Raw genomic sequence first — 27190 nt, 5'->3', positions numbered from 1 at the left:
GCCGTTGCCAGTACCGCCTGACTGGCTCCTGTAGGATTTTCGAGCGAGATCGTTGCCAGTGCCCCTGGACTGGCTTGTGCGGGTGGCACATAAAAGACACCATTTCGAGCGTGGCCGTTTTCGTGCGGGTGACACGTAAAAGCACCCACTACACTCTCTGAGTGGTTGGCGTTAGGAAGGGCATCCAGCTGTAGAAACTCTGCCAAATCAGACTGGAGCCTGGTGTTGCCATCCGGTTTCACCAGTCCTCAGTCAAATCGTCCAACCCATGCTAGCATGGAAAGCGGACGTTAAACGATGATGATGAATAAATCAAAATAAAACAAAGAACATTAACTTCTCCTCACCTGGTCTAGTCTGTGTTGAGAATAGTAAGAGTGCTTTGCTTTCTCATCAGTGGATATGCATGTACTGTATAGACGTTTATCCAAGCAGAGTTTGTTAGGAGGCTTATACTGACCACTAAAAAAAAAAAAAAAAAAAATTACAGAAATAACCATGAAAGGTACAAAGTATTTTAATTAGATTAATAATTATCGTCACAAGAAACAAAGAAGCTGGGGGTTGCAGGTGCAGGTTAAATAGAAAGTTGAGCTGCTCATGTCATTTACAAAAGAATACATAAGAAGCAATGTGAAACAAATGGCTAACCCTTTAGATATGAACCTGCCTGAAATTGTTGTTATGTTTACAGGGATGTAAATACACCAACACCAGTTGTCAACCAGTGTAGGGGGATGAACACACACACACATATCGTTTAACATCTATTTTCCATGCTAGAATGAGTTGGACAGTTTGACAGGCTAGCTGTCCAGACTCCAAATTGTCTGATGTAGCATAGTTTCTACAGCTGGGTGTCCTTAACACCAACGATTTTAAACACATTCCTGGAAGCTGGTACATCATCATCATTTAATGTCCACTTTCTATGCTGGCATGAATTAGATGGTTTTATTGGAACTGGTAAGCTGAAGAGCTGCACCAGGTTCCAGTCTGATTTTGGTTTGGTTTCTACAGCTGGATACCCTTCCTAATCCCAACCACTCCACGAGTACAGTGGATGCATTTTATGTGTTACTGGCATGGGTGCTCTTATGTGTCATTGGCACAAGTGTTTTTACATGTCACTGGCAAGGATGCTGTTATGGGTCACCAACACTGGCCGCTACTGCAATTTTACATGGCTTGGTGGGTCTACTCAAGCCCAGCAAATTGCCAAAAGTCATGATCACTTGTCTCATCATCTTGATGAGACCCCACATTCAAAGATCAAGCTTCACCACCTTGACCCATTTCTTCCTGGGACTATCTCTTCCACAGGTTCCCTCCAGAGATTGGCACTTCTTTATGCAACTGTCCAGCACAGTTACCTCTCTTGGACACCACATCTGAGGCCACTTAAATCCAATTTTTCTCTCAAGACACTTACACTTTGTCATACACACACACTAACATTGCACATCCAGTAGAACATATCAGATTCATTTCTTCCAAGCCTTCACATGTTATCTGCAGTCACAGCCCATGTTTCAGTGCTGTGTAGCATAGCTGTTCGCACACAGGCATCATACAATCTGCCTTCCATTCTGAGAGAGAGGCCCTTCATAGCCAACAAAGGTAGAAGCTCTCTGAACTTTGCCCAACCTATTTTTATTCTAGCAGCTATGCTCTCGGAGCATTCACCTCCAATGCTGACTTGGTCACCTAGATAATGAAAGCCAACAACTACTTCTAGGTATTCCCACTGGCACGATGGAGACTATTTTCTGTATATTTCTAGAGTTTATTGTACTTGTGCATCTGCCACACACAAAGACTACATAAATATTAATGACCTGTAGGGAGACCGTATTTTGTTATACAACCATAATATACTGCAAAGTATATTAAACGTTTTTATAATTATTGTGTTCTACTGTGTTATCAGTGCTATTACATCACCTGTTATGGTTATCTCAACAGATTTTCTATAGAAATTATATCCAATAAATGATAGTGGATACAAGTATTTGGGGATTTTAGAACTGGATGATATGGAGGTAATCCCATTAAAACTTTCAAGACTTATCAGCTTGCTAGATACTGTGCATCTTTTAAAGAAAAGTATTATCTGTTTGAGGCCCTTGTTGTGATCTGACAGATGACTAAATAATCTGGTGCATTTTCCATCTACACTGTGACAAAATAAACAACAACAAATACAATAACCATGATCATCTCACTTACTTTTCTGAGTGATTATTCACGACATTGGTTACTAAATCATCTTTTGCAGGTAAGTGAAAACCTGCAATATTTAATACATCACATACCATAGGCTCTTTGATACTCACATCTAATGGAGTATTGGAATGCAAACTGAAATAAGAGAATACCATTATTGTTAACTATTTAGAATTTTTTTTTTACAAACTTCATATCTTTTTCTGTTGGCCTTCCATGCATGTACAAGTTTCATCCACAATTTATGGATCATATACTTTTTAAACAAAAAATGGACACCAAAATAGTACACTGTGCACCTATTCAGTCAACAATGATTTAATGGAGGGAGTGAGCTAATATACAGTACATACATTTGCTCACTAAAAACAAATCATTTGTGCAGGTTATTCAGCATGAAAAAAGAATCAAAAACTAAACATTTATACATTGTCTTTGCCAAGAGATTCCATTATATATATATATATATATATATATATATATATATATATAACATGTATATAAATATAAACAAACATTTATTTTTATCATAAGCACCAAAATGCCTATTACAAGACAAAAATAAGATGATAATTTATTTTCAAGCACAGAGATGCCATCAGAACAGCAGAAACATTGGGTAAATTACCCTTACAAACAGCCATATATTATACACACATACACACAGAGTGGACCAAAAGTCACAAAAGGATTTCAATATTTAATAACTCCTTTATTTTCGGTTTTCAATGTACAGTACCAAAGCATTGTAGACAGTACCTTATAAAAAATAACGTATGTTTAGTGTGGAAAAAAAATCTGTAAATAGAAATACAAAAAAAAATAAAATAAATTATCAAAATTTAAATCCCTTCGTGACTTCTGGCCCACTCTATGTCATCATCATTTAATGAACATATTCCATACTGGCATTCGTTAGACAGATTGACAGAGATCAACTAGCCTGAGAGCTGTATTGGTCTCTAATATCTGCTTTGGTAAGATTTCTATGGCCAGATGCCCATCCTAATGCCAACTACTTTTATAGAGTGTACTGAGTAACCGGGTGTCTTTTGTTTTTTGTTTTTTTGTTTTGTGGCACTAGTACTCATGAAGTCACTTGAGGGGTGTATTTTGGTCAGAAATCTAGTAACAAAAGGGTTAAGACAGTATGGTGTGATTTAGAGATTTGCTTGTTACTTCCAACAGATCAGACATCCATGTCAAAGCTTTCCCTGTTGCACAAACTACTTTAATAGAAATGAGTCAACATAGAAATATTTCAAACTAACTGAAAGAATAAAATAAAATTACCTTGGTGAAATGTTGACTTCCAATAGCCATGGCTTCAAATACTCATCTAAGATAATATCAAAGCCAAATAATTCATAGACTGAATAAGGTGATTTCAAGTTGGCTCTTGTCATACTGCAAACAACAGCTTCACCACTGAGACAAATAAAACAGTTCAAGTACTGATTAAAATTCAAAATTAAATTGAAACCAAGCAAGTCAATAATGAATTAAATCTATTTATTTATTAATCTAACAATGAAGAGCAAATACATGCTTTGAAGATATATAAAAAAAAAGTAGAGAGCAAGAGAATAAAAACATAAGAACCATTGTAGATTATGTTCAAACATTATACCTACAGACAGGGATGGTTGTGTAGCTAACTCTTTTGATACCAATCAACCTGAGACAGCTCTTGTTTCTATGATACAAAACATCCTCATAAAGTGGTAATATTTAAATTGAAGCCTTCCAACATAATTTTATGTGAGAACCTTTTGTTAAGTTATATTCTGAAAATCTTAATTTAGGAAATCCCACAGAATGCCTCAATAGCAATATGGTCATGAAAGATTTAAGAATGTCATTCCCTCTGCACAGAATCTTACTCAAGTATCTTCTACTAACAGCCTCATGTTGACAATTACCTTCCAAGTGAAATTTAGAAGACAGATCTAAGGAAGTTCATCATAGGCGCAGGAGTGGCTGTGTGGTAAGTAGCTTACTTTCCAACCACATGGTTCCGGGTTCAGCCCCACTGCGTGGCACCTTGGGCAAGTGTCTTCTACTATAGCCTCGGGCTGACCAAAGCCTTGTGAGTGGATTTGGTAGACGGAAACTGAAAGAAGCCCATCATATATATGTATATGTACATATATATATATGTGTGTTTGTCCCCCTAGCATTGCCTGACAACCAATGCTGGTGTGTTATGTCCCTGTCACTTAGCGGTTCGGCAAAAGAGCCTGATAGAATAAGTACTAGGCTTACAAAGAATAAGTCTTGGGTTGATTTACTCGACTAAAGGCGGTGCTCCAGCATGGCCGCAGTCAAATGACTGAAACAAGTAAAAGAGTATATATGTAGATGTGTGTGTGTGATCCTCATTTAATGTTTATTTTCCACGCTGGCATAGGCTGGACGGTTTGACTAGAGCTGCACTGGATTCCAGTCTGATTTGACTTAATTTCTACAGCTGGATGCTCTTCCTAACACCAATCACTTTACAGGTGCTTTCAAACAAAACTGTTTTTTGGCAGGCATTTGCTTTGCCTGACTTGCACAGATGTTTCATTGTCACTTTCACCAATACAAATGCAATGAAACAGTTGATGGTTGACTCACTAGAAGTCTCAACCAATGACGTTATTGTACCAATATAAAATAAAATATGTAACATGTGAAATGTTTAGATCATTCTTTAGAATTATCTGAGTAAACTGGGTAGATTGTCAGCACTCACATCATTAGGAAGACATTTCACAAGTTAACCCCTTGACAGCCATATCTGGCCCAAATATTCTACCTGATTTATGTTCAAATCAGCCAGATCTGGCCTCTCACACCTGTCCAACAATTCCATCGTAAAAAAAAATAAAACAATCACACCATTGAAATCTCAAAGCTATGAGATAATGCGCGATTAATCAAAATAATCGTAAATAAGTAAGTATTACATTTGACAGCGTAATCTAAATACTAAGCTGAAGTCAACCCCAAACAATCCCTGAATTTGACACACACAGTAGTAAAGATGTTAATATAGGAAATGGATTTCATTGCAGAGGCATAGAAACAGCAATCACTATACTGAGGCATCAATGAGAAGACCCAGGTTTGAATACCACTGAGTTTTTACAGTTTAATTCTCTTACATATGTACTTCTATATTTACACATTTTGCTTTGCTAAACATTTCAATAATCCTAATTTCCATTTTATTAATATGCATGATATTTCTATTTCATATATTAAATATTCAAATTTCCATTTCATATTACAATAAAACATTTCAACATTTAAAATACTCAAAATATTTAAATGTTTAGAATGAGTCAAGAAATTTTACAATCTTCCATCAAAGAAAATGAAAAATGAAGTCATAGAAGTCAGGTGTACAACACGATACTATAAATTGATAATTAAATAAAATGTTAAATTCGACATACCTTACAATTGTCTTTATTATTATATCTTTGATGGATTCCCAAATAGGTTGGCTATTAATCCCTTGTTTTTTCAAGTAACTCCACAAAGCTTTTAAACTCCTATAATGAATATAAGTATTTAATAGTTAATGAAAAGAAATGGAGAACATATTGAAACTCTAAAACTAGCTTTGAATCCCTTTTTGGTCAAAGATATACACTTCATGACAGATAGGGCTACGGGGTTGTGTGTGTGTGTGTGTGTGTGTGTGTGTGTATGAGTGAGAAAAAAAAATGCTCAAAGCAGGGCAGACAATTTATCAGAATGTGGAATAAACAGCCTGCAATCAGAGCCCAGAACCAGTAGCAAGAGGAGTGGTGGATTCTGATCCAATAACATTCAAACTAGGTATTTCATAATTATGAAAAACACAGCAACAATCAACTTTTGACCTGTAGATTTGAACTCATAGCCTACAAAGTGATCTTTGCTTTAACCACTCACAATCGCATTCAAAGTATAATTAGATGTTCAAGTAATAATCCCACATCCTATTCTACATGAGTAAAATACCAGTTATAAAAAGTAATTCATTTTATTAAAGTTCAGTTCATACACTTATATTAACCCTACCAGTGATCTCATATTAGATCACTTAAAAATTACAAATTTCGTAATTATTTGTCAATATTTACACATATCTAACCTTTTTGCTATATCTACTAAGTATATTTCTCTGATATTCAAATGAGGTTTGCTAATTTTTCACCCAATATCTCGCTTATTTCTATTTAAAATGTTATTTTGATCATTCCAGCATATGTTTCTAAGGCTGTTTTATGCTAGAAATCAAAGTTTCATAAAAAAAAATTCCAGTAAATAGAATTATGGGAGGTAATGGGTTAAGAGAAAACTATAAAAGGATTTTTCAAAAATATAGAAAAATACATTTCATTTACACTTGTAACGTTTTTAAATAATGATCTATGTGATTGCTTGACCTGCCACAAAGAGCAACTCAAGTCACACCTCACCATCTACAGCAAAATAAGATGTGCTATACAGACTTTGACTAAGGAGGCACAATAATGTTGAGAAATGTGTGTTAGAGAGAGAACTTAGTTCAAGCACCAAGTGAATAAATATCAATTATTTTAATATAAAAAGCAAGAAATTTGGCATTCATATTTGAAGTGTTATATGTACAAAATTTAACCCTTTGCCTGTTCAAAACAGCTAGTAGATGCACACCTTGCAGAATTACTGCCAACAACTTTCAATACAGAAAGTTGGAAAATAATACTTCCATTACCAAAAATCCTATCTGAGCTATTCAATGTCAAGATTTATCAATAAGGATACTAAAAAGATAATGTCATTAAAGAAATAATAAAGTGAAAAAAAATTTTTTTTTTCTTCTTGAAATACTGTAATTCTTATAATGAACTGTCACTCTCATTATATTTTCATTGATAGAATGAACCAATTTGATAATGGAAGTGTTAACATGCATTATGTATTTTTCATCTTTCCCACACTGACTTTTCACAGGTTGACTTCAGACCAGATACACTTTATCCAAAGGTCATTTTCTAATTTGCTTACTACTTTGAGAACACAGATTTTTCCAGTATATCTTAGAAACTACAATAAATGTAACTAAACACTTCTTTTTCTATACATCACAAAATAAGTACGCATTATACATACAATATTTTTTTGGTGTTTCATAGCTCATAATAGGAGCCAAGCATAACATATGAGTATGGTATTTAACATCAGTCATGATTAGACTGTTCATACTGTTTTAAATAATACGTTTTGACAATATACAGCTGCAACAAATAGTAACAGCAAAAGCAGCTCTTATTTATCACACATGTACTACTAAAACAAAGAAAAATAATACAAACCATTTATGGCCTTGGAAATTGTCTCCCATGTTATTTAAGTATGATGGATTCATCTTATTGATACTATAATTAGTGAGATGTATGCAGCGGTTGTTCAAACTACTGGTAGCAGTAGTGTATCTAAAAGAAAAAAAGGTTATTGAAAAATGATGTATCGTGTGAGACACTTCATAATTTCTGTCAAAATATTTTAAGAGTGGGTAACCTAAAAAGCCAGGGCAATTATTTTATCTAAATTTTAATTGTCATGTTAAGTTTTCTTCCCAAACCACATGGTTTCTGGTTCAGTCCTACTTAGACAAGTTTTCTTTTACTTAAGCCCCAGACTAACCAGTCTTGTAAGTGTATTTGGCAGACAGAAGCTAAAAAGAACCATTGCACATACACACACACACATGCATGCATGCCTGCATGCAAAGTGTGCCTCTTTGCCTTGATATCACGCAATAGCTGTAAGCATGTGTTACCATCATACAAACAGCACCCTTCATTTAAAATCTTCTAGGAAACATGTCTAACCACGGGAAAATATCACCTTGCTTAAATGCAGGTAACTTTTGGCATTTGGCTATAGAAAATCAGTTGCAACTAATTGTCTTATTCATGCAAATATAGAAAAATAGGAATTGAAAATGTCATTTAGCACCTGAAAACAGTCAGAAAATACTTAACTTCACCTGTTATTTTGCTAAGCTTACAACCAGATCACGATGTGAAGTTGAGTACAAACATTATTTGCACAACTACATCACTATTAACAAAATTCAGTAGAGATTGATAGCAGTAAAAAATTATCATTAAACAGATTGAATAGTCTTCAACAGACCTGACACAAGATCAGTTATATTATGTTGTACATTCAAAGGAGGTGAGCTGGCAGAATCATTAACACACTAGGTAAAATGCTTAGTGGCATTTTGTCAAGTCTTTAACATTCTACATTCAAATTCTGCCAAAGTCAACTTAGCTTTTCATCCTTTTGAGGTCAATAACACCAGGGTCGATGTTATCAACTTCCCCGTCCCTCCCTTGAAATTGCTGGCCCTGTGCCAAAATTTAAACTGTTATATTATGTACATGCAGAGTAATAAAGGCCCAGGCTTGTGATGTGAAAATTGTCCCCCACATAGAAGAAAGCTTGATTAATTCTAACTAACCCTGATATTTGTTTTTAAATAAACAATAACACTAATTAGTAAACTTAAACTCATTTAACAAAAATATTTGAGAAGATATAAAATTTTTAGTGAAGTTTAAATTGTGTACTTACTTGCAAGATGCAAATCGAACCAGGCCATCATCATACAGGTATATTCGAAGTGGGTCGAAAGAGCTTACCAGAATGTAAAGACGAATATCAAACTTACTACTATTAATAAGGAACGGCCGAGACAGATACCTAAATAATAGAAATTGAAAGCATATAAACCAGATGAAATACTCTTTTATTCACCACCACCCCATCTATAAATCATAATTTATATTTACCTTTGAACTATTATGGGTCTTCTTTTAGGTATTTGGCTCCATTTATAAATAACTCTGATACCTTTACCTCGAGCAGATGCTGGCTGAAAAAAATTACCAAGTTACAAATTATAGAAAAATTAAAGAATAACAGTTCAGAACAAATGTTAAAAACAAAACAAAAACCTTAAATTATTTTGGTAACAAGCTTTATATGGGAAGTGATATAAGATTTCAGTAAAAAAAAGGGCAAGCCGGGTGAGACCTAAATCCAAGGCCTCTGCCAGGGGTGTAGCCAGCCCACTTATGCGTACCTTCTTTCATTGGACACTAAACTCCACTTGTGAAGACCTGTTGAGACAAGTGAAATCAAAACCGAACTAAATTTGACGACTGGCACCCATGCCAATGTCGTCTCCTTCATTGGACACTAAACTCGGCTTGCGAAGACCTGTTGGGGAAAGCGAAATCGTGATGGCACGTATAAAGACATTCGAGCGAGATCATTGCCAGTGCCTCTGGACTGGCTCCTGTGCAGGTGGCATGTAAAATACACCATTTTGACCATGGCTGTTGCCAGTACCACCTGACTGGCCTTCGTGCCGGTGGCACATAAAAGCACCCACTACACTCTCGGAGTGGTTGGCGTTAGGAAGGGCATCCAGCTGTAGAAACTCTGCTAAATCAGATTGGAGCCTGGTGTAGCCATCTGGTCCACCAGTCCTCAGTCAAATCGTCCAAGCCATGCTAGCATGGAAAGCGGACGTTAAACGATGATGATGATGATTTTTCCATGTCAAAAAATGGAAATCAATTTCATGTTATCAAGTAGCAAATCTGAATGATTTTTGAAAGACATGGAGAAATCTAGCAAAATATACAGCAAACAAAAACAACATGTATTATTGTAAATCAGATATTTTGGTTTTTAAAAATGAAACAAGCGATTCTCACAACAGTTCTGAAAGCGATGAAGAAAATGAATTTGTACCTAGAGAGAGAATTTGAAAATTGTTTTTCTTTGTGATTTTTTTAGAAGAGACTGAACCTAGCCACAGTCTTTCCAAGGAAATGAAATTGTTAGATTTTGTTTTCTTAGTTTGTTTAACCCTTTGGCATTCAGATTACACTTGTCATTTGTAATACTTATTCATATTGTTTTGAATTAATCATGCAATGATGAGACTGTTTATGATTTGAATGACATTGTTGGGTATGTGTAAAAAGCTAGAGCTAGCCAGTTTGAACATAAAACAGGTAGGACATTTTGGGCCAGATAAGGCTGGTTTAAATGCTAAAAGGATAAAGCAAAATTGCAGAAATGAATCATTAAGCTGAACATAAACTTCTAAACAAAAAAAAAATGGAAGAATGTCTTTACATACAGGCTTTTAACCATAGCTTAGCTGGAGCTAAACAGCAACAAGGACAATGGTGTTATTATCATAAGCAGCCACAAATATATGAGAATCAAAAGAAAAATCCGTAAGTATGAAGTTAACAAACGAAATCATAAAAATGGGGGAAAAGTGTCATAGCTAAGATGCAAAGGAATTTAGTTTTGTAAAAGAGTAGATATATTTCTACTGAACAAACTGCAGAGATAATTCCCTACCTTTAGAGTTTACTTTCAAATGCATGCATCAGAAAACGACATTTCCAGTTGTTAACAATTGGTTCAAAGGAGGGATATAAGCCACTTACAGGTTTAATTATCCATTTTACTCGATTTCCACCATCATCCCAGTTTTTCTTGAAAACTTTCAGGTCAGTGGGAAGAATGAAGGTTTGTGGAAAAAATCCATATTCTTTTTTTCCAAAATGTGACTGCAGTTTAGATAAATTTCTCCACAGTTTATCTTTGCGGCCTATTTGAAAGGATCCAGGAAAGTGATTAAGCTGCAAGAGTTGTAAAATGAAAGTATACTTAATCTTTTAGGAGAGTGAAACAAATATTAAAATAAATATTATCAATCATAATTGTAAAATTTCTACAAATTTCTACATACAATAATAGGCACTTGACAACAATGCTCCTTCACTAGTAAACCTAACCTAAAACAGAATAGCTACACCCATATCAATATCTCATACCTCCACACCCTATGCATAGACAATACACAAGAGACTTGATAATTTCTGATAAGCCCTTCTAGCAACTGGTACACTAAGACCAAGATTTATCTTTAAAGTCACAAAATATTAAAATCTGATCAGTAGCTGAATGGTAGTTAGGAGCTCAGTAACTATAGACAACAGGTGAACGGTTTCTTCCCCCTGCTTTTCTATTCTATCATATCTACATTATCTCAACCCCGAACTAGCAAACTGCGTACCACCTTAATCCAATTCTATCTGCTTCCTCTCGTCATCCTTGCTTACCACCTAAATCCCATACTAGTGACTTTAGTCAACCATTCTTTGCCAGAGTTGTGACAGTCTGTCTTCTACTTTCTCTCAACAAAGAAATTAACAAAACACACATTTTGGTTGAGTCATATTTACTATTTATTAATTGCATATGCTATTAAATTCATGCTTTCATCACATTTGAATCCAGCAATAACAAAGACTTTTTTTGTGAATTATTGACTTGTATCATATATTTAAATCCGCTGAGTGTTTGAACTTCATTAGCAGTTAGTCCTCCTATCTTTAACATTTTATCAAAATTAAACTTTACAAAGAAAATTCCTCTCTAAAATTCATATGCTAATTCTTCACACAGCAAATGTAGTACAATTTTATTATAAGTGAACATTAACAGAAGGTAATAGGCAAAAATCTTCTAAACTTGCACACAATGTAATATTAAAACAATGCATTGTACATAAAAGTTTTTCCCGTTTCAGATATCAACAAAGATTACAGTTGATGGAAATAAACCATAGAAAAATGCAAAAAAATGATGAAAGTAAAATATTCACAAGTTTACACAAAATCTTACTTTTTGAAAATCCCGGAGAACTCTAAAAGCTTGGCTTTTCATATGTTTTCCAAAACAACCAATCCAATCATAATGTTCTGACAAGATATAAATATAACATAAAAATAAAACATTGAAAATGATTGAAAAAATACAACAGTAAATGTACAACAGTTAAGCTGATAAGGTACAAACTTCGATGGTTTTGGAGGTAGCACTTGGTCATTCAACTAACTGCTTATATCCCTTTTTGTTAAGCGAAATGACTTAATTTGTAAAAACATTTTATGTAGTTCTTTTTGTATGCAATTATATTTATATGCATGTGTGTGTGCATATCTTTCTTTTAAACATCAGTATAATACCTGAACATTTTATAAATACAGAGAAATTTAAATGTGAAGTAGTTAGAAAAAAAATGATTTTTTTTAACTTCCATAGTATTTGAAACTGCATACCAACTTTACAAAAATATAAAAATTCTTCATTTAAAATATCATATGGCATTAAATATAGAACTACATGGTTGTCTTGTGAGCTTAACCACATAACCACAGCTGTGCCCAGTTTATACAGCCATTGATTACACTGGGAATGCCATACAGGAAGACCCTACCAACTCCCTTTCTGCTTCTTAAGATCACCTCCCATTGATAGTAGTAATTGGTTTTCATTTCTGGTAATTAAAACCTTTGTGTGATCAAAGTTGATTTTTAGATCTCTCAATTCGTAACCCAACTTAAATGTTTGCAACTGTTCTTTTAAGAATTCAACTGATTTTTAGTTAAAAGAATTATATCTTAGCTATACAAGAGCTCATAGGTACACAAGTTAGTTGAGGCAGATTCTCTACAGCCAGAACCCATTCCTGACACCAATTCTCACCTGTTTCCAAGTAAGATAATATTTCTTCGTGGCAAGATAATATTTCTTCGTGGCAAGACAAAATCAAAAATGAACGACACTGCTTATGTGACAGCAAACACTCATAATCATCACATGATGTCAAGACAAGGAGACAGTAACACACACACACCATTCCCCATTTAGCAAATTCACTCACAAGATCCACCTGAGGCTGAAAGAGAAGACATTCAAGGAGGCATGAGGTATTCAGTAGGACTGAACCTGAAACCCATGTGAATAGGAAGCAAATTTCTAAACCTGCATATATATATATATATATATATATATGTGTGTGTGTATGCATATATATGTACAAATATACATACAAACACATGTACATATGAACACACACACGTATGTGTACATGCATGAGTGAGTGAATGTGTGTTTTCTCCTTGTTTTGATATTTGCGCACTCATTATCACTATTCACACAAATGTTGTCCATTTTTTTATAATCTACCACAAGAAACATGCCCAGCCAATGAGTTGTTTGTTTTTCAAAAAATAGAAGGGAGAAACACTACCATGCTTGTAAAAAGGTGAAGGTTGGCAACAGAAAGAGCATCCAGGCATAGAAAATCTGTACTTAAGTTTTACCCAATTCACTCATGTAAGTATGAAAAATGATATGCATAATATATATATACACATACACACAATTATGAAAGAACAGCTATGTGTGAGATTATTTTATATTTGTACATTGTTCAAGTATTAAGGCAAGATGATTAAGTAGCTAAGTTACCATGCTTATCAGTACAAATTCACTGTCGACATTTTATTACATCTTAGGATAAAACTATTTGTTTCAGATTAACTAGCAGTCAGACATGAATGATTGATTATCAGGAAGTTTACCTCTGCCATTGTATCTACAGCTCTTCTGATTATAGATCTGATGGTATATCTACCTAGAGTATGAGTTATTGACACTAACATGTTGGAACATTTATTTTTATAGCTTGGTGTCCTTTCTGATACTATCAACAATATTGTGAAAGAAAAAAGTAACTTATTACTGCAACTATTTTACATATATACATGCATAATATACAGATATATATTGGTTTCAAATTTTGACACAAGGAAACAGTTTGGTTGGAGAGGGACTAGTCAATTACATCAATCCCAATGATCAACAAGTGTTCATTTTATCAACCCTGAAAAGGATGAAAGGCAAAATCAATCTAAGCAGAATTTGAACTCAGAACAAAAAGACAGCCAAAATACCACTAAGCATTTTGCTCAGCATGCTGAAAATTCTGCCAGTTTGTGGCCTTAAATACGGGTATATACTACAACTTTAAAAAAAAAAAAAAAAGCAATGGCTTGCAAATTAATGACACCTTTTCAATCATATCAAGCAAATTATAAAGCATAACTAAATTAACAAAATAATGAAGTCTTACTGTTTGTCAATTTAAAGCGAGCTCTGACTAAAGCTGATTTTACCACAAGGGGTGTGATGGGACTCAGACGCCAGCGCAAAAGGCGATTCATCTCCAAAGAGAGACTTTCAACTGAAAAAGTAAACAAAATAAAACATCTACTATACCAATGATGATGATGTACAACATGGTCTGACCTTTATTTTAAAAAATTATATCATAATTATTATATCTATATACTATAAACAAGTGTATGCATGTAGATTTTCTTTAAATGCTTGTTTGTTTTTATGCTATTTTGAAGTTAAAGATTTGTTAATTTCTTAAAGATAAAAAGAATGATGTGAATATAAGTTATCAAAAATAAGCTGTACCTTTACATCCGCTGTAAACAAAATTTATAGTTGGTGGTACATTCGGGAATAAGCTGGGAGTAAGAGCTGAACACAAAGTAATAGCTGGTGCAGGTGATGAAGAGTACATTTTTTCCTGGCTAGGGTGCGAGTCAGAACTTAGTAATTGCTTAGATAGAAGGCTACAGCTACTGACTTCATATTCTAAAATAAAAACAGAATTTTAAAAGGTTTAAAACAGCTTTGAAGAAAAAAAAAAATAAGCATTAAAACATTAAAATTACACATATCACTGCCATTTTCATGTTTGATTTTTTTTTTTTTTTTTTTTTTTTTTTTTTGCTGGAATATCTTTTATGTCATGCAATTCAATCTTGTCCATGAGATTCTAAGACCTAACTATCATTTCTTGCTATGGTCTTACACTACCCACCAAAGTTAGCATACAACACTTTTTTCAACAAGATATTGTCCATACTATAGCAACTGGTTCTGTTGTACATGCTGGCAGGACCCTTTAACAACCAATTGTTCTCTCCATTCTCTTGCACTATAGAGCTTTGATGTAGGTTGACACTGCACATCCAACAGATCACAGATTGTTTCTCTTCTTCAACCTCCTTCAATCTTTGATATTTAATGTTTAAGCCTCACAGCTATGTTGCATTAAATGTTATTCATACTGCATTCACTTTACCTTTTACACACAGAGAGAAACCCTTTGTTACCAAAAGCATCAACTGCTTTAACATCCAACACTCTTTTCTTTAGCTAATAAACTTTCTCTATAGTCAACTTCAACACAGAAGTGTATATATTAGATACATAGTATTACTTCCTCCAAAGCTGTATTATTTTATAATAAAGGAATAAGTTTATAAAGTACGGAAAAATTGTTTTAACCCTTTAACATTTAGATTACTCTCAAATGTAATGCTTATTTATTCACATTCATTTGAATTAGACATGCATTATCTCATAATGTGATTTCAATGGTATGATTATTATTTCTAGAATAATATTGTGTAAAAGATCAGATCTGGCCAGTTTGAACATAAAACTAGAATATTTTGGCCAGACACGGCCAGTTTAAATGGTAACAGGTTAAACAAATTACATGAAAAATATACGATATATATATATGAGATTTTACAGAAAGAGGACTACAAAAGAATTTACCTTCATAATCTGAAACACTTTCTTCGGTCAAAGAATCGTCAGATTCTCCTTCAGAATTAATTGTTGTAGTGTCCCCATCTCCAAGTAACCTTGTATTGAGATTATATAATAAATACATTGATGATAATCATGATACAGATTATTATTTTATAATTATTATAAATTAAAATTTTAAAATGTTATGGACCAGAATCCATGCTGATGTTAAGCTGGTGTTTGGTTCTAACAGAATTTTGATGGAAAGTTTTCATTAAAATACAAAGGGTTTAAAAACCATCAATTTTTAAATCAAATAATCAAAGACATTTTCAAGTGAATTAGCATAACAAGAGGTTAGAAAACAAGCTACTGAGATAACATATTTGACAGTCAACTGATATAGGTGAACATGCATGAAGCCATAATAAAAATAAGATTGTAAGAAACTATTGGACAAGGAGTATGTATCATGGTTTTATTTCATCTAGCTTGCTAATTTCATTGAATATGTAATGTTGTAACATCACATATCCAATTCTTTGTTTTCCTTATCTATTTTGGTTAGGGAAGAATAATATTCAGTATTGTAAAAAAAACATCAAATCTCATTTACAATTAACTTATATTACCAGATTTTTTTCACTTTTTACTTCATAAAAAGTGTAGGCTTCTCCAGGTGCAAAATTTTAAACTACAAATGCCTACAGTTTCCTAAATGGAAGAAGCAACAGATACTAAAAGCATCTCCTACACAACCACAATATAGTTCACATAAGGCTCCTGGTAGTTTGCTGTGCTTCAGAAAATACATCAAGCTATGTAAAATCCTAATCTTGCAAGCTCATAAGTGCTGGTGTCATGTAAAAAGCACCCCTGCCAGTGCTATATATAAGCACTCAGTACACACTGGAAAGTGGTTGGTGTTAGGAAGGCATCCTGGTGTAGAAACCATGCCAAAACAGACATGGAACCCAGGTAGCTCCAGCCAAACCGCCAACCCATGCCAGTATGGAAAACAGACGTTAAATGATGATGAATTCTCAGTTCTAAGAAAAAAGGAAAATGTTTACTTGTCCACTGAAGAATGCAGGTTGATGAGATATGTAGCCTAAGTCACAACTGCCACCATTCAGCCTAGCTAAAAATGATTTAGCCCTTAAATGTATACTGTATCATACACAGCATATGCCAGGTGATTTTATCATTAAACATGTATCAATTCTTTCATTGCAACAAGTGGACATTTTTAGTTTGGCACCAATTTTATATTAATGGCTGCTAGAGTACAGTCAGTGACTTGTACTCAGGCAGCCACTTTGGCTACTTAAAGCAAAAATCAAAAAATTTTTTCTGAAAGCCAAGAAAAGTCATTCGTTCATTCACATTTGTCTTAAATAACAAGACATATCTAAGTTTAATGAGAAAAAAAAATGACACATTTTCTATCAGACATATATAACACTATTTTCTACAACACAAAATCATACCATTTCACTTTATAAACAAAAATATCAATACACTTGCTATGTTTTCAATATAGCTTGCTTTTATTGTGACTCAAAACTTGTCACATTTTTGTGTATTTGTTAGTGTCCATTTTCAACTTGTATTTCACTATCTGTGTAAGAACACGTGATGAACAATCATTTAATGTTTGTTTTCCTAGCACAGCATAGATTTGATGGGAACTTTTTATTTATGGAAGGAAGTTAAAGCTGGATATCCTTCCTGTAACCAACCTTTAGCTGCTTATCAAATAAAATATTTTTTTATTTCAAAAGTGCTGAACGATCAGTTCTATTGTCACCATTTTGTTTAGGTGGTGACAAGTGAAGCTATGGAATGTCAACATTTGTATACACACACACACACACTCAATAGGCTTCCATACAGTTTGTCAAACAAATGACAGGCAGGCAGAGATCAAACTAACTGGGATTTCAAGTTTCACATATTGGCTTGTTCTATCAGTGAAGGAATCTTTGCCTGCTAGTGTTTTTATAGGGAACAAAGCCACATCAAAAGCTTGGATGTGTATGATGGATTTTATGAAATGTTAAAAATTTCTACAAGTAGATTTTTTTTTTCATTTTAAACAGAAAACTAAATAAATGGTTATCGATAAAAAAACAGATTCAGTAGTCAGGTTAGTAAAAGGATTGATGAAATGGGAAGTTTTGGAGGGAGTAGAGAAAAGAAATACACCAGATAAAAATGCTTATTGGATATAGGTCACTATAAGATCAAGAAAAAAACAATACCTCAACATAGTTTCAGGTAGCTTGGAAGTGGATTGACTAACAATGTTATTCTAATAAAAGTTAATAAGTCATGTGGAGTTTAATTTAATTCACTAAATAAGCATGCTAAATATGGATGCATCATCATCATCGTTTAACGTCCGCTTTCCATGCTAGCATGGGTTGGACGATTTGACTGAGGACTGGTGAACCAGATGGCTACACCAGGCTCCAATCTGATTTGGCAGAGTTTCTACAGTTGGATGCCCTTCCTAACGCCAAACACTCCGAGAGTGTAGTGAGTGCTTTTACGTGCCACCGACACGAAGTCCAGTCAGGCAGTACTGGCAACGTCCATGCTCAAAATGGTGTATTTTACATGCCACCTGCACAGGAGCCAGTCCAGCGGCACTGGCAATGATCTCACTCGAATGATTTTTCACGTGCCCCCGGCACAAGTGCCAGGAAGGCGACACTGGTAACAATCACGCTCAAACGGTGGTGCCCTCACGATTTCGTTTGCCCCAACAGGTCTTCGCAAGCCGAGTTTAGTGTCCAATGAAGGAGACGTTGGCATGGGGGCCAGTCGTCGAATTTAGTTAGATTTCGATTTCACTTGCCTCAACAGGTCTTCGCAAGCGGAATTTAGTGTCCACAGTTTCTAAAAATATTTGAAGCATATATCTCAGGAGAAAGAAAGATCTCCATGTCTATATTTATAAATTTTCCATAAGAATCTCATTCGTGGTTAATGCAAATGAAAATGATTGTTTGCTAATATAATATTGTAGGCAATAGTTCATTGAGTAAATAAGCTGATATGTGAAATATGAAGTCCCAGTCAACTTGGTCTTCATAATTTTTGATTCTTCTTCCTGTATAGTCACGACAGCAGTAAATGTTCCAGTGTTCTTGTTTGTTTTTTTTTAAACTTTGGACAGATTAACACTTGTTTGGAATGCAAAAAATTGTGCTCAGTCACTACTTGGAAATAACAAGCCTGGAAAGTGGAACACACAACTAACTTTCAAATGCATTATAACAAAGTCAACCTTTAATTACAATTCAAGCCTTATAATACTCTAATTTGCAATATCACCAAACTATCAGATGTTATATATCACTGGTCACAATGCACTTTGCATCATTTTAGCTTTCAAATGATGCCACCTTACAACTAGGCAATCCACCAACATTGCCCCTGATTGGAAGTCGAGTCCATCACAGAGTTACCCATTTACAGCTGAATGGACTGGAGCAATATGAAATGAATTATTTTACTCAAGAACACAATACGCTGGCCAGTCTGGAAATTGAACCCACAATCACTATATCATGAGTGCAATAATAAATAACTTCAACCACTTTCTCTACAGTGAAGCAAAATCTCCACCTCCCTTTGAATTCATTTAAAACATTCTCATTTGATTCATACTAATTTTTGCAAACTGAGCAGACTGGAACAACATGAAGTGTTTTGCTCTAGAACACAATGTATCACCCACTCCAAGAATTGAAACCACAATCTTATGATCTTGAGTGCAACACCCTTAACTACTGAGCCACATGCCTCCTTACCTTGTACTGCCAGTCATCATTTCCTATTCCAAGCCATTTGTAATTGTTATCCACTCTCCTTTCTACCATCCTCTTTTGTCAGTCATTCTGTTTCTATTATTACTCTTGTTCCCTTCACCTACTCATTCTGGTTCTTCTGTCAGCACTCTCTCTCTCTGCTACTCACGATCTGGGCCAAACTGCCTTGAGTTAATGTTCACACCACAGAGTAGTAAGAACTTACATCTTTAGGGATTCTGGGCAACTTCAATAGTGCTGGTGCCATGTTAAAATGTACGCAGCACACTTTGCTGAACAAGCAGGGACAGCATAGGGGTGAGAGGAGCATTCAGTCTTGTCAAAGACATGACAATTACTCCAGTATCGAAGCCAGCAGATGTGCAGGTACAATAAACACTCAGAATGTACAGAAAATAGACTCCCTCAAATGTCCAGAAGATCCTTAGTAGCAAATAGTTTCTGTTACTCAGGCAACCAAGTCAGCAGTAAAGGAGGAAACTCTGAAAGCATAGTTGCTAGAATAAGGGGTTGGGCAAAATTCAGAGAGTTGCTACTTTTGTTCGTAACAAAGGCCTCTCCCTCAAAGAGGAAGGCAGATTGTATGATATCTGTGTGTGAACAGCTATGCTAGACAGCAGTGAAACATGGGCTGTGACAATAAAGCACATGTGAAGGCTCAAAAGAAATGAAGCCAGCATGCTCCACTGGGTGGGTAATGTCAGAGTGCAAGTATGACAGTGTAAATGATTTAAAAGGAAAACTGGATTTTAGAGGAATTAGAAGTAGTGTGCAATAAAGAAGACTGTACTAGTATGGTCATGTGATGTGTAAGGATGAGGACAGATGCGTGAAGAAGTGCTAAGCTCTAATTGTGGAGGGAATCTGTGGAAGGGATAGACCCAGGAAGATATGAAACAAAATGGTAAGAAAGGATCTTCAGATATTGAGTCTCACTGAGGAGATGACAAGGGATCAAGACTTCTGGCAAAATGTCATGCTTGAGAAAACACATCAAGCTAAGTAAAATCATGGCCATCCATACATACAAGCATGACTTTTACAGTCATAACTCCACCATCATCAATTTCCTCTCACACACATAATTCTGTTCTCTGGCAAAACTCACACACAAACCATCTCCACAAAACCCACTGCAGGCCCCTCTACAGTTCCTCTCAAAATCATTTGCTATCTAAATATCCCCTCTCATACTCTTATGGTACATCTCTATTCCCTCTGTATTAGTTATACTCCCTCCCCCACTCTTCGCTCTGAGTAGGCCCTTTCACTCACTCTGTCTTTCTTTCTCTCACCTTCCGCTGCTTCCTTGTCCTACTGGAGTAGTCAAATATCTCCTCTGTAGTAAGACAGCTATCCCTGTCCCTTTATCATATTCAAACTTCTTGCTTAGCACACAGCCACTTCTCTCAATTCCTCTCCTATTAGCTGAAACTTCCTTGTCTTACAAGCCACTTAATGATCTTGTGGGTACTGGTGCCATGTAAAATGCACCTATGCCAGCATCATGTAAAAATCACCCAAGCCAGCACCACGTAAAGGGCATCCATACCAGCATCACATGAGAAGCACCCATGCCAGTGCCACATGAAAGAGTAAGCATGCTAGCACCAAGTAATAAAGCAACCAACCATTCCAACACCAGGTAAAGAAGCACCAGTGTTGGCACCATGTAAAAAGCATCCAGTACACTCTGTAAAGTGGTTGGCATTAGGAAGGGCATCCAGCTGTAGAAACTATGCCAAAGCAAACAACTGGAGCCTGGTGCAGCCCTCTGTCAAGCCATCCAACCAATACAAGCATGGAAAACAGACATTATATGAGGATGATGATGATGAGTATACCATTAAGAAGGGTAGCCAACCATAGAAACCAAGCTAAAAAATGTAAGAGAGCAATAACATCTACTAAAGACTTGGACCATAACAACCCAACAAAACCATACAGCATGGTAAGTGGATATAAAATGATGATGATGAGGGTGAGTTTAATCAAAGTAATATTAAAATTTTCTTTTCGGATTAATTAAAAAAAAAACTACACATTGATATTAAATATTATTTTCAGGTTTTACTTTCACCCAGAAATAATTTTTAGAAAATAAATCCAGTGCATACCTCTCTCTCTCTCTCTCTCTCTCACAAATTGAAATGCATAGACTTTTTTTTTTTTAGTGTCTTCATTGATTTAATTTGCTACATAATAAATAACCATTTTTGTAATTGAAATTGCTCTTACCCTTTTCTTAAACTGCCACTACTCTCTGATGCAGCATCATTTGCAGCTTGAAGACAGTTTGTTTCACTGGTTTGGATGCAGATGTCTTTTTGATGAGCACGAAGGTTTCTCTCAGTTAAAAGACATTCCTCCCTTGGAGCACAATTTACATTGTTAGCAGACGTTGTGAATGGTTTAGCTCCTGGTAAACATTTCTCAGGTTTATAAGCTATATTATAATAAACTGTTTGTCCAAAAGTGTAGATCTTTTTTTTCTGTAAGAAACTGTTTTCACTCTGAATAGAATGGTTGTCATTAGCAAGCAATTGTCGACTTTCAACATAGGAAACAGCAGGACTATAACTCAAATTTCTCACATTTAAAGATATATCAGGAATTTTGGTGAAGCCACAACCAGGCTTAGGAATTGAAGAAATATGCTTATTAACAGAAGTTAAAATCTGGACAGAAGATGTTGATATTGTAGAGAGAAAAGCAGATTGTTTAGAAAAAGAACTTGATGTAATTTGTTGGAGTTCCTTGGAAGAGCTGCAATTTACTTCTGATTTATTACATTTACTAAGAGGATACTTTTCAGGAACATCATTACTTGCACTAGGATTCTTTAAAGTAAGGCTTTGTGGTTTAAGAAAAAAATTGACATTTGTTGGAAAACTACTACTGGCCGCCATTTTTGATGGATTTGGATGGCTTTTAGTTGGATAAGTTCGGGCGGAAGACAAGCTTGAATTAGATTCTGACATATACAAACCAAAATCTTTAGCACTGAGTGGTCGGGAATAAGGACTGGACGGTATAGGTTTTTTGTTAACTAAAGAGTCACAGGTTTTGGAATGTGAATTATCTTGCGAGGTAGAAAATCGTTGGTTATGGTAAATGTATTTGGACATTTGGGTAATGGATAAGGGATGATGTGGATTGTTTCTAAGACAATTTTCTCTAAAAACATGGCAATCAGACAAGGGATAACTTGGGCCATTTCGATGAAGAGAACTTTCAAAGGAAGCTTTTAACCAACATGGAAAAGTTTGTTGCTGTGCATTAAATTGTTTTTTTATGGAAACCTCATCTAATCCAGAAGTAATTTTGCTTAAGTCAGATCCATTCATGGCCAACAATATTGCTGCTGGTTAAGTTCACTAAGTGTCATAAGCCTATTCATTCCCACCATACTTCCTGAAATAAAAGAGAAAAAAAAATCAATTACAAACAAATACAAAAACAAGCAATTTAAACCCATTTGATACTAACCTACATGAGACTCTTCCTTATTCTACAATACAACATCCTGTTTTAAAATGATCTAAATTAAAACCTACTAAAACTTCATGTTAATGTTCTGAACACCAGCTTAATAACTGAATTATTTTACTCAATCTGTCATTAATATGGGGAATAATGTACTGCTACCAGTACATTGATTTGAAATCATTTTATCAAGTCTCACTTCGAATGTATCGAGGGATATGTCAAGATTTGATCTGACACTATTCTCTTAGAGACTATGCCCTTTTTTAAGCAGCTGGTATTAAGTTGAGAGGTTCTGCAAACTTTTCCTTTTCACATGTTATAATAGGTAATTATGTGTGTCATTGCCATATTTGATGCCAGGTTTTGCAAAATTCCTTAAACCTTTAGCATTCAGATTACTCTGTCGTGTGTAATGGTTATTCCCATTGTTTTGAGATATAGATGATGAGATTGTTTATTTTAAAAAATGATATTGCAAGGTAGGTCTGAGGCCAGACCTGGCCAATTTGAACATAAAACAGGTAGAATATTTTAGGCAAATATGGCTGGTTTAAACATATCTCACTTTTCTTGTTTCTGTTGATTAGATTTTCAGCTTACCAATAAACTTTGCTTTCAAGAGAAAGAAACTTTTCATGTTATTGACCTTTTGCACATTTCTGAGGATTGCTGTTCTCTTATATTTGTTTTCAGGATTTTTATGAAATGTCTTGTATTCTATAAAATTTCTTCTTCTTTCCTTGCAGGATATTTCTAGATTTGGATTTTTGGTTCATCATTTTACATCCAGTTTTCTATCCTTACTTAGGTTGGACAAGTCCTCTTCCAATATTACATCCCACCATGTTGCATTCCTTTGTCAACTCCTTCCTGAGATTAGCTTTAACTACTTCTGTTTGTCTTTCTCTTCCACTGGTTCTTTCTACATACATCATTTAGGCTCTTTAGTCATCTGGTTTCATTCATATGCATTACATGAATACTCTGAATGTTATTTTTATGAGAAAAGTATTTATACATCTTCCTGTATATCTGGTAATTTCATGTTCTATCAGTTTTTGATATATATTACATTCAACTCATTACATGTGGAAGAATTTTGTAAAGTCTATAATATAACATCATGTTCCTTGCCATTTTCAATTGCAACAATCTTGTGATAGTAGTCTAATAACTGGGAAAGGCACAATGTTTTCCTGAAAATCATACTGGTTATTTTTGAGTTTATCAAACTTAATAATTCACAAGTTGCTTTTTCTGAATCCTTTCAGAAATTTTTGTAAAAGATGTCCACCAATTTTCTGCAAGACATTTTTAGCCTCTGTTAAATATTGGAATAATATTCACTTTCAGGTTTATTGTTTTGTTTACATTATTTACATTTGGCAGATATTTGTCCTCATCTTATACCCTCCAGCCTTCATCAAGTGTCTTGGGGAAATTTCGAACCTGGGTTCTCATTCCTAAGGTATTGTCTTAGCTTTTCATCTTTCTAGAGTTGATAAAATGAATACCAGCCTAATACTAGAATCAGCATAATCAAATCAGAATTCCTCTTCAATAGAATCTGGGGCTTTGTGCATTAGTTACTTTCAGCTTCCCTGCTTTGCAGATTCTTGTACTCTTTCAACTAAACTGTCTATATTTACTTCTAACATGGTCACAAGGCTTCAGATAAAATTAGTATCTTTAAATAATTCATCATCCATTTCAAAGATTACATCAACATATAATTTTGAATAAAGTATTCTGTGCATAAAAAACAGCGCCAGTTCTTCCAGCTGGCACTAAAATGCTTATTATACGCTCTCATACACATAATTATACCGGAATCTGATAACTTGCCCAAAATATAGTTTTCTTTAGAAAAAGGTGTTTTTGCAAAAATAATTTCTTGCGACAAACTACCCTCTCTTTAAGTACATCTTTATAGATATCTATCTGCATAAGTGTCTTCAGTGAGTTTTGTATCATCACCTCCACTACGACAAAGTCGAATGCAGAAAACCATAATTTTACAGAAAGTTGTATCTCGTAGTTTTGCTGTTATTAACATTCGAAACACTTGGTTAGTTATATTTGGTGGATCCAGGTTGGGTGCTTTATAGTATTTAGTTCACATACTATTCACTTCAGTCCATTAATAAATAGTTGTTACCAGAAGCGCCTTGGAGACGAAGCCAGGTTCGTGTTACATCGTTCTGTACCAGTAATATTGATTCTATCGGCTAAACCTACCAAAGGAAATCACTATCTAACGATTAATTTCGTACTATATGCACCAAGAGTTTTGTACGAGTTCGATTCAGTTAAGGAATTACTGGAGTTTTATCAAAGGCTGTACATTTCCTCTCTTCGGTGCACAAACAGATTCAGTCTAAATACTTTTACTGAACTTACACGTGTCGATGTAGATGGCCAAATCTTGATTATTCTATGCTGCCTGATTAAAGGAAATTCAGATATACTCATTTTGGAATCACACACACACCGCTCTCTCTCTCTCTCTCATATATATATAACTTTAGTCTAATTCTAAAGTCAATGAGCTAATGTGCGAATAACTGCTGTAGGATCTTAACCCTGAATTTTTGCCGTCTTAGACCTCCGAAATAAAACTACTTTTGATAATTAATAGCATACATTTTTAAACACAACTAACGACTTTTAAAAAAGAAAATAATCGATAAATGTAGCTTAGTCTAGCAACTGTACAGTTAGTTCAGTTATGCAAGTCACCATCTAGAAACAAAAATAAATCCTTTACAAAAATTGTGATAGTATTAAGTGATAAAAAATGCTTTATCCAGTACAAGAAATAACATAAAAACGTTGGAGTTAAGTTTCAATATAGGAATGTGAGAAAATACTTTGAAAAGTAAGGCAGCAACCTGTTGAACAGTTGAGTGTCGGAATGACTATCTATGGTAGTCAACATTTACCGGAGTTTGGGCTTCTAAGAAACATACCATATTTCACGTTTCAAACAAAAATTTTGAATAAAGTTCATGAAACCGTGGGGAGATGTTGTAGATATTGAATAGACACCTTTTAAGAAAGCCGAAAGCAAATAATGATGAATTGTAAAATACATAGATATGTGTATATAGGATTCTGCCATGTGGCAAGAATTGGAAAGGAAAAAGACGCCGCTAAAAAAAAAAAATCGATTTATAACGAACAGGGTTTGGGTTTCTATTTTTTAAGATATTTATACGTGTTCTTTCTGTTTTTAAATTAAAAAAAAACTTACATTTGATGACGAAGTGTTGACAATTTACTAAATTGCCAGAAAGGCGACGAAACACATCTATATATATATAAATATATATATTTTTTTATACTTGTAACAATATCAACTGCTGCTTCTCTGAATTTCTTTTTTCATTTTCCTTAGAGCGATATACAAATTCCACTAGACAAATGACAGCACGTGGTAAGCACGTAAATAAGCATCATAAGTTCGATTCATGCATGAAGTAACGCAAATTTATGGCACGAATAGTAAAATGAAATACAAGACAGTAAATCGTTATTACAGTTTAATGAAAGGATTTGTGAACTTAAAAAGAAATACATAACTGGTAAATCATGAATAAAACGTTATTCTACAACAAAATATAAGCACTAGTAATAAAACAGTAAACTAAATTCGCATCGAATTTATGATGTAATACTATGACATAAAATACCTTACCTTCAGCGGCCACACCAACAAATCAACGCTGCTAAGATACGTCCTGATAGTGAATAAAAACTTGAACCAATTGAAAACGCAGTCACATCACGAACCTCCAATCAACGCCAATGTAACATTTCTATTCGAAATTAGCGCCAAAGCATGAAAGGCGAAGGGAGTTTACTCTCAGTATGTTGATTTTGTTCACTTAGAACGAAAAGCAACTTTATAAGAAGAAAGATTATAATTAATTCGTTCGATTCTTGACTCCTTGTTTTATCGATTCTAAAACTTGAAAAGTAGACGGCTGTCTCTGTAGAGTGTTAACTCGACAGTACTGCATACATTCACGTATATGTTGACATGCTAGACCTAGCTTCCTCTTTCACATTTACAATATAAAATATATTTTGTTCGATTAAAT

The 27190-nt window shown here is 34.5% G+C and overlaps 1 protein-coding gene across 2 annotated transcripts in view; it reads right to left on the bottom strand.

Moving 5' to 3' along the window:
* The window catches only part of LOC106872256 (tubulin monoglutamylase TTLL4), a 35692-nt gene extending 8804 nt beyond the window's left edge, over positions 1-26888 (bottom strand). The window contains exons 1-15 of one of the 2 annotated variants that reach the window (XM_014919178.2): positions 26785-26874; positions 26341-26502; positions 21837-23012; positions 15784-15872; positions 14626-14808; positions 14273-14383; positions 11977-12053; positions 10734-10928; positions 9051-9133; positions 8833-8961; positions 7563-7682; positions 5670-5768; positions 3520-3654; positions 2230-2361; positions 348-462 (exon numbers count right to left, since the gene is read on the bottom strand). In XM_014919178.2, the coding sequence (XP_014774664.1) occupies positions 348-462; positions 2230-2361; positions 3520-3654; positions 5670-5768; positions 7563-7682; positions 8833-8961; positions 9051-9133; positions 10734-10928; positions 11977-12053; positions 14273-14383; positions 14626-14808; positions 15784-15872; positions 21837-22945 (2577 nt within the window). In that variant the 5' untranslated portion in view covers positions 22946-23012; positions 26341-26502; positions 26785-26874. Of the gene's footprint in view, positions 1-347; positions 463-2229; positions 2362-3519; positions 3655-5669; positions 5769-7562; positions 7683-8832; positions 8962-9050; positions 9134-10733; positions 10929-11976; positions 12054-14272; positions 14384-14625; positions 14809-15783; positions 15873-21836; positions 23013-26340; positions 26503-26784 lie in introns of both variants that reach the window. The other variant, XM_014919179.2, reaches the window with a different exon arrangement.
* Between the last annotated feature and the right edge of the window lie 302 nt (positions 26889-27190).

The sequence above is a fragment of the Octopus bimaculoides genome, chromosome 1 (assembly GCF_001194135.2).
Source record: "Octopus bimaculoides isolate UCB-OBI-ISO-001 chromosome 1, ASM119413v2, whole genome shotgun sequence".
Classification (NCBI taxonomy): domain Eukaryota; kingdom Metazoa; phylum Mollusca; class Cephalopoda; order Octopoda; family Octopodidae; genus Octopus; species Octopus bimaculoides.
The sequence above is the reverse complement of the archived record's forward strand: the minus strand, read 5'-3'. Positions and strand labels throughout refer to the sequence as shown.